At 30.9% G+C, this 12,083-nt stretch overlaps 1 protein-coding gene across 1 annotated transcript, besides 2 other annotated features; it reads right to left on the bottom strand.

The window, feature by feature from the left end:
• Positions 1-376: 376 nt before the first annotated feature.
• On the bottom strand, positions 377-1,253 carry TVAGG3_0932970 (protein of unknown function, DUF4106 family; the record flags this gene model as incomplete). The annotated part of the gene is made up of 1 exon (XM_051252670.1): positions 377-1,253. A coding segment is annotated over one exon (877 nt), but the record flags the coding sequence as incomplete, so codon positions are not given.
• A 5,740-nt stretch (positions 1,254-6,993) lies between these two features.
• Positions 6,994-8,576: a mobile genetic element.
• Positions 8,577-9,184: 608 nt separating this feature from the next.
• Positions 9,185-12,083: part of a mobile genetic element that runs on past the window's edge.

The following is a 12,083-nucleotide window of genomic DNA, read 5'->3' as shown; positions in this document are numbered from 1 at the left end:
TGTTCTCTACTTCTTTTATGTCCTTGCTCTGTTTGTGGTTGTTGTTGTGCAGGGTTTTGAACTGTTGGTTGCTGTGCTGGTTGTTGTGCTGGTTGTGGAGGTGGTTGTTGTGCTGGTTGTTGTGTTGGTTTTGGTGCATGCCTGTGTCTGTGTCCATGTGACGATGTAAATGTTTTAGGTAGTCCTGGTGCAGGTGCTTCTCTTGGAGGGTTTGGTGGTATATAAGTTCCACCAGCTGGCACATATGTTCCATCTGCAGCGTAATGTCCTACCTGACTTTTCGTTCTTAAGAAAGCATTTACTAGGTCTGTTTTGGTCTGTTGTAACTCTTTTTCTTGACTTTTCACAACAGTTGCTCTAACGGCGTCATAGGCACTTTGAACTGCCTGTCTCGTTGCTGCATCTGTTATTTTCGTCATATTTTGTGCTACTTCTTTTAACTCTTTGTCGAAACCTTCAGACTTCAGTTTCTTTCCAGATGAGAAGTCGTTCACTTGTTTCACCTTACTATGAAGAGCTTCGAAGGCGTTCTTAAAGTCAGCATTTGTTAAAGCTTCATTTGAACTGTCTTCATCCGCTTGTATTTTTGTCCTTATTGACCCTATGAGTTGGGCTGCTTTAGCGTTGGCTTGGGCATCTAACCAGTCATTGTTAGCTTTTATATATTCTGCGCTTTTCATTGCCTTTTGCATGGCTGCGTCGTTATTTTTACTTTCTTGTGCTAAGTTTTCATACTGTACGGTTTGGTTTTGCAACTGTAAAAGTTTTTCTGCCTTTACATTTGCTTCAACTTCTTTTTTATACTCATCGCTATCCATATATGTCTTCAGGGCTTTTTGTTTTATCTCTTCATCTTTCAGTACTTTATATTGAGTAGTATGGTTTTTCAAATTTATAACATCTTGTTCCATTTTTGCTACTTCTGCTGCTTTTTCTGACACTTTTTTCGCATATTCCTCTGTACTTAGTTCTTTCAGTTGTTCTTCTTTCTTCTTTTTCTCTACGTTTAACTCATTGAGTTTCTTTGTGTGTCTGTCATATTCTAGTTTCTTTTCGTTTTCACTTATTTGTTTCTGTATGTCTATGTTTGACTTTTTGACATCTGTTATTTGATTTTTGAGTGAACTCAAATTCATTTGACTTTGAGGGTTATAAGCTGTTCCGTCTGCAGCTCCACCATAGCCTGCCATTTTCGCTAAAAGTGCCGCTCTTAAACCTCCACTCTGTGCACCAACAACTCGGTTTAAAAGCATAGGATTGCTTGACATTTGTTGCAACATAGTGGGGTCATTCAGCATTTGTTGTTGCAACTGTTGTTGTGGTGTCAGTTTTACTATTGGATGTTTCAATGCTCTCTTCCTCTTACGTATATTCTTACGTAGCTTACGTGGCATTTTAAGTGAAGTTAAAAACATTTACGATGAAGAAGTCTTGACAAAACATTTACGATGAAATCATGAGTTTTCTACGATGTTAGAAAACATGTTAGAAAACGTGTTAGATCTAACATTCTAACATAAACATTATTTTTGGGTCATTTACGCTCATTACGAAGAAGTCTTGACAAAACATATACAATGAAATCATGACAAAACATTTACGAAGAAGTCTTGACAAAACATGAAAACATATATAATTTGTGAAAAGCTCCTGGAAGACCTCCGAATAAAAACTTCATTTATGTGGGCTAGAAGGCACGAAGTGCCTGGAAGGACACCCCAAGAAAAAAAAAACTTCATTATACCAATCATCCTCAGGGCTAGAAGGCACGAAGTGCCTGGAAGCCCCACTCCCTTTTTTTTTTTTTTTTTTTTTTTTTTCTATATATAGATTCTTTTATAAAAGATAAAAAAATAAATTATTTTAAAATTAATGTTAATTTTTTTAATTAAAGTTAATTTTTTAATGATTTATAAATATATTTTAAAATGTGTTTAGTATATAATATTTATTACTAATTTATTTAATAATGTCACGCTTTCTTACGAATTCATGACTTAAAAAACGTAAGAAAAAATTTTTATATCATCTATATATATATAGAAGATGTAAAAATATACCTTCATCTATATATAGACGTAACAAAAAAAGTCACAAAACCCTTCATATGTACTACTTCTTATATAAATTTTAAAAATCTCTTTATTTTCTTAAGTTCTACTTACAATTTGTAATCTTTTATTTCATAGATATATACTTTTAATAAAATAACAAAACTCAGTTTCATCATAACAGACTTGTTATAACAAGATATTATTTCGATTATTGTTTTGTATACAAGTGAATGTTGTACACAAAGACAAACATTGTCTATCAATGGCTGTCTTTGATGCAACTTTGAGAAGAATCACAAACGATTCTTCTCAAAGTTACTCAGTGAACAACAAACACTTGTTATTGTTTTGTATACAAGTGAATGTTGTACACAAAGACAAACATTGTCTATCAATGGCTGTCTTTGATGCAACTTTGAGAAGAATCACAAACGATTCTTCTCAAAGTTACTCAGTGAACAACAAACACTTGTTATTGTTTTGTATACAAGTGAATGTTGTACACAAAGACAAACATTGTCTATCAATGGCTATCTTTGATGCAACTTTGAGAAGAATCACAAACGATTCTTCTCAAAGTTACTCAGTGAACAACAAACACTTGTTATTGTTAATGTCTCTAAAGTTTAAACATTTTCATCCCCATCAACCTTCATTCTGTAATCTCATTCTTACTATATCTTAATGTAATCATAATTTTATTATTAACTTAAAATATATGCGAATATTAATAATTAGCCTCAAAGCTTTCATACCATTACATTATTTTTTTTTAATCGAAATTCTATTTCATTAATTCTGAATTTTAAATCATATCACCATTAATAACTCATCTACCTATATTCCATCATAATGTTATTTTATTCATTTTTTATATATCTGATTTTCATATTTTTCAAATTCTGTTCCAAAATCTTTAAAATTGTTATATTTCTCTACAACACCGTTACTATAGTATTCTCCTTAACTTGTTTAAATGCAATTTTGCAATATTTGGAAATGATTAAAATGTCCTAATGTAAACGTTTGCTCTTAGAATTCAGTGTCAAAGTCGATTGTTTCTAACAAATTAATCTTTTTTCTATTGATTTTCGAAGTATTACATTTTCATTACGGCCAAATCTGCTCTCTTTCATTAGATTGATAGCTCACAATAGTTCTTGTAATCAGAGAGGAAATATCTTACGAAATATACCTCTAAATTTTCACTTTATAGATAAATGTTATATTTTTCCGTTACTCGATTATTGTCCAATAAAACCACATATATTAAATTTCGTCCAAAATAACCAATAAAGAATAGTTTTTTAGTTTCTTAAACGATTTATGAAGGTTCATATTTAATCGATTTTTTTATTTTCAATTCATGTATCTATAGTTAGTTAGTCAATCATCCCTTCATAAATTATCTGCAAAGAATTTTGTTAAATCTCAACTCTGTGAGGAACTACAATAAATTGAAAAGTCATTTTGTGATATCAAAATCCAATATATTATTCTTTCTAATACATATCAATAATATCTTGAGATGTAGTACACTATATATATACTTTCAAAAATCTTATATGTTTATTAGTTATTGAGATAGAAGCGATTTAATTCTTTGAAAATCGACGAAAAGTGCCATATTCATAAAATTATAGGGTATATTGTTCATATGTCACACTTGAGTTACTATAATGTGGTAAAAAATGTCAACCTTCCCCATTTAAAAATATGACATAAGGTCCTTTTTTCATTTAAGGTACCCTATTCAAAAAATGAAAGGGGGTCCCTCACAAAATTGAAGGGGTACCATTCAAATTGCCTCAAAAATATTGAAAAGATTTTAGGTATGCTGCTAATATAGTTAGTAGCATCATACAGAATGCATAGACAAATTTTTTACTAATTATTTTTTCTTAGCAATTCAAATTCGAGATCGCTTAACTATGCTTAGAATCATAAGCATAATAATTTTGCAAAAGGTATGGGAATAATTTGAAAATTAATTTCAAAATTATTAATACTAGTGCAAGCTAGTGTAAGCATGTAAATGCATATTTGTGCACTGATTCGATACTCTTTTTTGGAAATTGTACTTTATCTTAAATTTCGAATGCAAATTTTTTGAATATGTGTATTGAAACTGTAACCTTTTGTCTAAGTTGCATTCTAATATAGCTCGAATTCTAAAAATGGGACTTTACTCCTCTTTCTTTGAGAAAATTTTAGACAATAGCCAAATTGCTAATTTTGTTGGAGTAATACCTGCATTGGGAGGTATAATATATTGTTCAGGGTTGAAACAAGGAGGTAGTTAGTGATAAAGCATAGTTACCACATGAAATGCAGTAAAATTTTGAGTCTAAACGTCTTTTAAACCATCAAGTATAAATTATAGAAAAAGATACTTTATATATAGTTAAAATAAAAATGATTAGAAAATAGCGTTTTTGATCAAAATTTCAAATTTTTATTTCCGAATATCTCTATTTGTGTCTAATTAGAGACATTTCTATAATTTTAGTGCGCAGCATATGCAATTCCTCTTTGGTTATTGCATTAATTTCTCAAAAAGAAAAAAGTCTTCAATAATTTTTTCAACAATACAGTACTAAAGCTAAGAACTTCTAAACACATGAAAAGTTATATCATTCTCGTTAATATGTAGATTATCAATGAAAAGAATATTGTGAAATTTGAATATTTTTTAAAATAGAATGTAGAAATACTTATCAATGCTTAAAATAGAGATATGTGAGAGCTAGATCCGTATTTATTTACGTTTTCGTGCATATTTTGAATATCAAATTAAATTAATTTTGAAGATTTTAGCATCTAAAAGTATTTAATGCCCCTATACAAGCAAGGTAATTCTTACATGTCTTAGTAAGTCCAAACTTAATGTTTTATGATATGGGCCTGACCTCTCCATATGGTGACGATAGAAATTGAATAGGGTACCTAAATAAAAAAAAGGAGTTTAAATAGAAAATAAAAGTTTATGCATAAAGATTTATGATTAAAGAATTAAATTGCATGTGAAAGTTTTGAAGAATGCCATATAAAGTGAGAAAAAGATAAATAATAAAAATAAAATGGCAAGCCATACAAAAGGTAGATGAGATAAGCTCACCTTAGTGAATATGACTGAAGATATTGATGTAGAAAGCCAATACAAGCACCAATAAAATCCAAATGTTTTTGGTCGAATTTTGGACAATTTTTCGTAATAAGGAAGCCATGGGAGTTGCAACAGTCCAACACCATTAGAAAATGACATAATCATAAGGCCATAGTAGTCTTTGTGTGTAATGATCAGAATTGCGCCAACAAAAGTGAGAATTATTAAGGAATAGAGAGAAGAATAGATGCTAATGCAAACGTATTCTCGTTTTTCTTGTGAAGAATGATCAAAAATATGCAAAAAACGAAACTGCCAACTACAAATGGTAGAATGAATTTGACATTCTCTAAAGGATCGCTGTAGATTCTAGAAATAACTGTCCATAATGTGAAAGGACCAAGGAATGGCTGAAGGATATGCAAAACAATGACAAGAAACTCTAAATGGAACTTAAAGTCTGATCCAAAATCGACTTTCAAGTTGACAAAGTTGAAAGAGCTCTTGTTTATGAACCAGATCAAGATAGTTTGAAGACCTGGGAAGATAACAACATATAGAGGCCATTTCTGTTTGATTGGGACACAAAACAAAACGCCAAAAGCAAAAGACACTAAGAAAAATGACAATAAATACAAAGGTTGTTTTGTTTTTCCAAGCTGGAACAGAGAAGCTGGATAAATGATAGACAAAAACCCTACAATAAACCCCTGTAATGCTCTGAGAACTAAACAAACTACTAACTTCGCCCAATAGAAATAATATAAAATTGATAATGTAATAAATGTTAAGTTAAGTATAGTAATTAGTATCCTTCGGTCACTTAAAAAGAAGATGGTGTCGCAATGCTTGTTATCCAAAAATTTTTTGGTGAATACGAAGATTCCACAAGACAAGAAAGCCAAGATGTAAGGTAAGAACCATAATAGTAAAAGATGCTTAGATTCGATGTCATTTGCAAAAGGATGGACGCAAGTGAAAACACTTGAAATTGTAATCGCTCCAAGTAATATTATTAAAGAGTAAAGAAGAAGCTTAAACGTACTAATATGTTTTTGATGAAATCCTTCAAGCAAAACAACTAAAAGTGAGCATTTCAGTTCATCATCACCAATTCTTGCAATTTCTTCATTTGTAAAATCTAACTCTGCCTGAAGTAGATCTGATTCATTATTCAGATTTGCTAGCTCAATTCTTTTTTCAATTAAATTTTTCTTCTTTTGTTGGGAAGATTCTAACCAGGCTTCGTATTCATCTTTAATTATATCGAATTCTATTTTTTTTGCTTTCAAATCTATTTTCTTTCGATTCACTTCTTGAGCAATTGTTTCATTTTATTTTTTTTCCTTTTCATAGTTTCTAGCAACGTCACTGCTTTCAGCATTAAGTTCCTGTAATTTTGACTCATTGCTTTGTATGATCCTCTCTGAATTAATTTTAGAATTTTTTATCATTCCATACAAATCATCATAAATTGTACGGATTGAAGCAACTCGTTCTAATTTAAATGAGGATTCTAGGAATGATTCAAAATTTTCGATTTTATTACTGAGATCAACATTAGCGTGCTCAAAAGTTCCGAACTTCATATCTTTCTCGGTGCACTGTTTGCAAAGGGCTTTCATTCATTAATATCAAGCTTCATTTTGTCAAGAAATTGCTGATAATTATCTTGAAAAATATCATAGAATAATTCTTCTCCAATCATTCTATGAGCTTCATCAATTTTTTTTTCAATATCTATATCATAGAGGCCACCATAGCTCATTAAACAATCAATATTAAAAAAAATAAAAGTCGTAAATTGTAAATAATTTTTGATATATGCGTATTAAAGGTACATTCACTAGGCGATAACAGTAAAATGGGATGAAAATAGGATAAATAGCATCCCTATATAGTGCCTAACAATATTTATACGGGCCAAAAAAATTTGGCTAGAGATTTGGCGAGTTATAAAACTTAGAAAATTGAGAGGGATTTTTATTTTTGAATTTTTTTTGGAAAGTTAAAATTGCGATTAAAAATCGATTTCCAGGAGAACTAAGCATCTCATCACATATATTAAATCGATAAAAATATTAAATAATAGTTGAATAGTATAACAACGTGAAATTATGGCTGAATCTACAGAAAAAATGAACATATTTGACATTTTTTGAAAATTCATACGTTAGATGGTGACAGACTCATAAACTATACTTTAGCTAAGATTGATATATGGTTTCAACAACACATGGTTAAAACGTAAAAATATTTTAGATTTCAAAAAGATATATATGGTAATATAATGGAACAAAGTCAACAAATAGCATGTTAAATATGTTATAATTAACTTTTTATTAGATCCAATAGTAGATATCGAATGGTTTCCAGCTTATGGTTAAATATTTTCTTTTCGAGCTTCTCTTTAACTGTTGTATTAAGGTTGTAAATTTTTGATGCTAGAAACTATGGAATCTTCTTTGCTGCTGCATTTTTCTTGAGAGTTCTTGCAATTTCGAATAGATCTGCGCATTGTATGAAATGGAGGCTTTAAAATATCTTGAAAACAGAATAGGACTGCTTTTCCAAAGGAATGCTTACTTGTAAATCAGAGAGTTTCAAAATTGAGAGCAAGATTATCATCATAACTTTCGATTTTGCTGCGAAAAAGGAAGACAAGTAATTAACAAATCATTTACTGTTGTTCATCAAAAGAAGAAAACTTTGATAACAACTAATGATGATAAAATCAAGCTATCTTTTAATATTTTAAATTGATAAGACATTCAAAATATTTGAATTGTTTAAAATATTTTTCTTTTAATTTCTATAAGATATTATCATGATTATATAATAAAATTTAAATTTTTATTCAAAAAGGCAATATTTCAAACTTTTAATTTCAAAAATCTTAATTCTGCAATAAGTGTATTTAATTGTAGCAAATTTAATGATCCTTCGTCATGCTTAGCAATTTGGAACTCATAAATTAATGATTTCTTCAAGTAAAATTCTGCATTATTTCAAAAGTCAATAATTCTCTAGTAACTTTTCTTCAAACCCTAACCATTATATTCTATGTATAATGGAGAATAATTGCAAAGAAAGATAGCCGAATTTACTGGGTAGTTCTTGTGATGCGAAATAATTGCAAATTAACACCTAGTTTTAACAGCATCAATCTCTTTTTGCTCTCATTTAAATGCATTCGCACACTTTAATTTTGAAATATAAAAGTTTTGGAAATTATCAAATTTATCTGCTCAAATACTATAGATCTTCATAAGTGTTAATAGAATCACCAGCCTTACATATAGTGTTTAATATAATGATGCACATCATACTGGATTTATTCCTTATTCATCTAGTTATTATAAGATTACAACCCCATGAAAATTTAAAATTTTGTCAAAAATAGTGAATGTACCTTTATGCGTATTATTAGACATTCATATTTATGTTTTGATAAAAATATAATTTAACTCATTAAAATGGAGATGAGGCTATGATTTTCAAAAATCATTTCTCGATTTTAACTAAATTTCTTGGATACTCATATATATGCATCGTTTAGAAGCTTAGCTGTCTTATAATTATCCATAATTTTTCATATTTTTATCCATTAGACATTTATATAAAAGTCCCTCTATTTGCATATTAGCAGTCATAAATAATTTTGGTATTACTTTTTCTTTGAATCAAATACTTATATTCTTTGGCTAACGATTATGAAAGTTTACAAAATATTTGTCATTTTACATGTCCCCCAGATATGGTCGGGTCTCAAATTGCCCCTCAACCGACATCCTTAAATTATTTTTCTTTAATTATCGATAATTTAAGGATGTCGGTTGAGGATCCAAGGTCTGGCCAAACTAAGGCTAGCTTTAATTCCAAAATTTATATGGCATGGCCCATATCCAATCATAGATTATAGATCTACATCATATTTATATTCTGTTTGTAGAATCATTTTTTGGATTTTGTCAACGAATCAGCTCCAAAAAATTGATTCAAGGTAAAGACAATAACGATAATTAAAAAAAAAAAAAAAAAAAAAAAAAGGCAGTGGGGCTTCCAGGCACTTCGTGCCTTCTAGCCCTGAAGATGTTTAGTATAAATGAAGTTTTTATTCGGAGGCTTCCAGCGCGTTGCCCTCTAGCCCATAAGAAATTTTTCCCAAGACCCAAGAGGAGGACCGAACCCCAGCCGACCAGCCGTTGACTTTTTTGTCAAGACTTCTTCGTAATGAGCGTAAATGACCCAAAAATAATGTTTATGTTAGAATGTTAGATCTAACACCTTTTCTAACATGTTTTCTAACATCGTAGAAAACTCATGAATTTCTTCGTAAATGTTTTGTCAAACATGAACGTAAATGTTTTGTCAAGACTTCTTCGTAAATGTTTTGTCAAGACTTCTTCGTAAATGTTTTGTCAAGACTTCTTCGTAAATGTTTTGTCGAAACTTCTTCGTAAATGTTTTGTCAAGACTTCTTCGTAATGAGCGTAAATGACCCAAAAATAATGTTTATGTTAGAATGTTAGATCTAACACCTTTTCTAACATGTTTTCTAACATAGTAGAAAACTCATGAATTTCTTCGTAAATGTTTTGTCAAGACTTCTTCGTAAATGTTTTGTCAAGACTTCTTCGTAATGAGCGTAAATGACCCAAAAATAATGTTTTGTTAGAATGTTAGATCTAACACCTTTTCTAACATGTTTTCTAACATCGTAGAAAACTCATGAATTTTCATGAATTTTCATGAATTTTCATGATTTCATCGTAAATGTTTTGTCAAGACTTCTTCGTAATGAGCGTAAATGACCCAAAAATAATGTTTATGTTAGAATGTTAGATCTAACACCTTTTCTAACATGTTTTCTAACATCGTAGAAAACTCATGAATTTTCATGAATTTTCATGAAAATTCATGATTTCATCGTAAATGTTTCGACAAAACATAGACAAGAAAGTTTTGACAAAACATAGACAAGAAAGTTCATGAGAAATTAGATGAAGAAGAACTTGACAAAACATAGACAAGAAAGTTCATGAGAAATTAGATGAAGAAGAACTTGACAAAACATATACGATGAAATTCATGAGTTTTCTACGATGTTAGAAAACATGTTAGAAAAGGTGTTAGATCTAACATTCTAACATAAAATATATTTTTGGTGTAAATTTCATGAGTTTTCTACGATGTTAGAAAACGTGTTAGAAAACGTGTTAGATCTAACATGCTAACATAAACTTTATTTTTTGGTCATTTACACTCATTACGAAGAAGTCTTGACAAAGTCTTTACGAAGAAGTCTTGACAAAGTCTTTACTGAAAAAAGTATGTGTTCCATCTGTCAACAGCCGCTTTTTACTTCACTTAAAATGCCACGTAAGCTACGTAAGAATATACGTAAGAGGAAGAGAGCATTGAAACATCCAATAGTAAAACTGACACCACAACAACAGTTGCAACAACAAATTATGAATGACCCCACTATGTTGCAACAAATGTCAAGCAATCCTATGCTTTTAAACCGAGTTGTTGGTGCACAGAGTGGAGGTTTAAGAGCGGCACTTTTAGCGAAAATGGCAGGCTATGGTGGAGCTGCAGACGGAACAGCCTATAACCCTCAAAGTCAAATGAATTTGAGTTCACTCAAAAATCAAATAACAGATGTCAAAAAGTCAAACATAGACATACAGAAGCAAAATAAGTGAAAACGAAAAGAAACTAGAATATGACAGACACACAAAGAACTAAATGAGTTAAACGTAGAGAAAAAGAAGAAAGAAGAACAACTGAAAGAACTAAGTACAGAGGAATATGCGAAAAAAGTGTCAGAAAAAGCAGCAGAAGTAGCAAAAATGGAACAAGATGTTATAAATTTGAAAAACCATACTACTCAATATAAATACTGAAAGATGAAGAGATAAAACAAAAAGCCATGAAGACATATATGGATAGCGATGAGTATAAAAAAGAAGTTGAAGCAAATGTAAAGGCAGAAAAACTTTTACAGTTGCAAAACCAAACCGTACAGTATGAAAACTTAGCACAAGAAAGTAAAAATAACGACGCAGCCATGCCAAAAGGCAATGAAAAGCGCGGAATATAATAAAAGCTAACAATGACTGGTTAGATGCCCAAGCCAACGCTAAAGCAGCCCAGCTTATAGGGTCAATAAGGACAAAAATACAAGCGATGAAGACAGTTCAATGAAGCTTTAACGAATGCTGACTTTAAGAACGCCTTCGAAGCTCTTCATAGTAAGGTGAAACAAGTGAACGATTTCTCATCTGGAAAGAAACTGAAGTCTGAAGGTTTCGACAAAGAGTTAAAAGAAGTAGCACAAAATATGACGAAAATAACAGATGCAGCAACGAGACAGGCAGTTCAAAGTGCCTATGACGCCGTTAGAGCAACTGTTGTGAAAAGTCAAGAAAAAGAGTTACAACAGACCAAAACAGACCTAGTAAATGCTTTCTTAAAAACGAAAAGTCAGATAGGACATTACGCTGCAGATGGAACATATGTGCCAGCTGGTGGAACTTATATACCACCAAACCCTCCAAGAGAAGCACCTGCACCAGGACTACTAGAACATTTACATCGTCACATGGACACAGACACAGGCATGCACCAAAACCAACACAACAACCAACACAACAACCAACACAACAACCAACACAAACAACAACACAACAACAACACAACAACCAACACAACAACCAACAGTTCAAAACCCTGCACAACAACAACCACAAAACAGAGCAAGGACATAAAAGAAGTAGAGAACAAGGAAACCAAGAATTCTTAAAAATGCTTAAAGAAGAGTGTGGTTTCCCAGATAGTATTGACTTTAGTGACAGATATAAAGAAGCTATTGGAAAGTTCAAGGATGGAAATACTGACCCGAACCTATTTAGCTT

Source organism: Trichomonas vaginalis, chromosome I (assembly GCF_026262505.1).
Source record: "Trichomonas vaginalis G3 chromosome I, whole genome shotgun sequence".
NCBI lineage: Eukaryota > Parabasalia > Trichomonadida > Trichomonadidae > Trichomonas > Trichomonas vaginalis.
The sequence above is the reverse complement of the archived record's forward strand: the minus strand, read 5'-3'. Positions and strand labels throughout refer to the sequence as shown.